Source organism: Egretta garzetta, unplaced genomic scaffold, assembly GCF_000687185.1.
Source record: "Egretta garzetta isolate BGI_Z169 unplaced genomic scaffold, ASM68718v1 scaffold3, whole genome shotgun sequence".
In the NCBI taxonomy this organism is placed as follows: domain Eukaryota; kingdom Metazoa; phylum Chordata; class Aves; order Pelecaniformes; family Ardeidae; genus Egretta; species Egretta garzetta.
The window spans coordinates 1232570-1233960 of record NW_009259099.1 but is presented as its reverse complement, the minus strand read 5'-3'; the positions used below and the strand labels follow the sequence as shown (position 1 = coordinate 1233960).

The 1391-nt window shown below is 37.6% G+C and overlaps 1 protein-coding gene across 1 annotated transcript in view; it reads right to left on the bottom strand.

Moving 5' to 3' along the window:
* Positions 1 to 885: 885 nt before the first annotated feature.
* DDHD1 (DDHD domain containing 1) overlaps positions 886 to 1391 on the bottom strand; it is a 43861-nt gene continuing 43355 nt past the window's right edge. The window contains exon 10 of the mRNA XM_035890727.1: positions 886 to 1067. Coding sequence (XP_035746620.1) covers positions 886 to 1067 — 182 coding nt within the window. The remainder of the gene's footprint in view (positions 1068 to 1391) is intronic.

Sequence of the window (1391 nt, the reverse complement as noted above, 5' to 3'; positions counted from 1 at the left end):
CTGACGGCATTTGTGTGAAACCACAAATATTTATTTTTAATGAAAAAATACTTGAAGTGTGCCACAGTGTCCATATATTCATTTGAATAGTAGTACAAAGATATGTATTTCTGAGAAAAAGTCTTAACACTGTAGAAAATAAATGTGGTTCTTAAATTATGTCAAAAGAAACCAGTAAAAAAGTAATGTTTTATACACTGGAATAAAATGAAACAATTAGAGATAATAATAAATTATAATTACAGTATTTCAAATATTTGCTTCATGCTTTCTTCAGCATTAGTTTCTAAATGTGTCACGTATCATACGCTCTCAGAAGCCAGCAGTCAGAATGGTCTTTCAATGGTACCGTGGAAAATAGGATGTGGAGCTGAATAAAGTCCTAGAAAAATGACACCACCGTTTGTTATTTACTGATACATAAAACATCAGAACATGGCAGTTTTAGGTTTGTATCTAACATACATTTTTGTTAATGGAAATTAATTTAGCTTTTTTTTTTTTTTTTTTTTTTAAAATCAACTAATCTTTTATACTTTAACGAACTAAACAGCAGTGATGGTCATTAACAAGTATGACACCCAAGCACACTGCACAACCCTGCTTACGGGATGCTACGCGTCGCATTGGCTTTTTATACAGTCAAGGTTAACAAGAATTTGGAATCATTTCAGGTCTAATTAAGCACTGCAAAATGTTTAAAACTATAAAGTGCTTTTAAATACAAATCAGTTTTGCTCTTTAGAAATCGGAAAAAATCCAAACATGCACTTAAACCTGAAACCTCCATGCCATTGCATACTGCAGTTCAACAGTAAACCATCAGTTTTGTGCCATTTGGTTTAAAATTTCCTTTCCCATCCCGCCCCATCCCAAGCAAAAAATTCAAAGAGTGTCTAAATTGGATTTGTCAGTCTCTTCTTGGTCGTGTTTGCACATGAAGGTTAGGAGGAAGAGAGCGATATCCAGAGATGACCAATAGGCGGTGTGCGACGTGACTGCGGACCAGTATCTGCTCTCCACGAGACCTTCCCTGAGCTCGAAATCAATCCTGTGCTCCAGTTCCACTGCAAAGTGAGAAAGAAGCAAACCCGTTGTTAGAATGGTAGGTCGGCAGGAGATAAAACCCCGGCATGTTTTTCCATCAGCTTTGGGTTCCGATTCTGCTCGCGGTACAGAAAATGCACGTGGTATCTCTGCGCTTACACTTACCGCTGCACTCACCTAAGTCAGCTGTGATTTTTCATAGCATCATGGAATCACAGAATCGTTTGGGTTGGAAAAGACCTTTAAGATCAGCAAGCCCAACCGTTATCCTAACCCTGCCATCCCACCACTAAACCCCAGCCCTAAGCAATCTGAATAATATCTACGTACATTTTTATGCACAT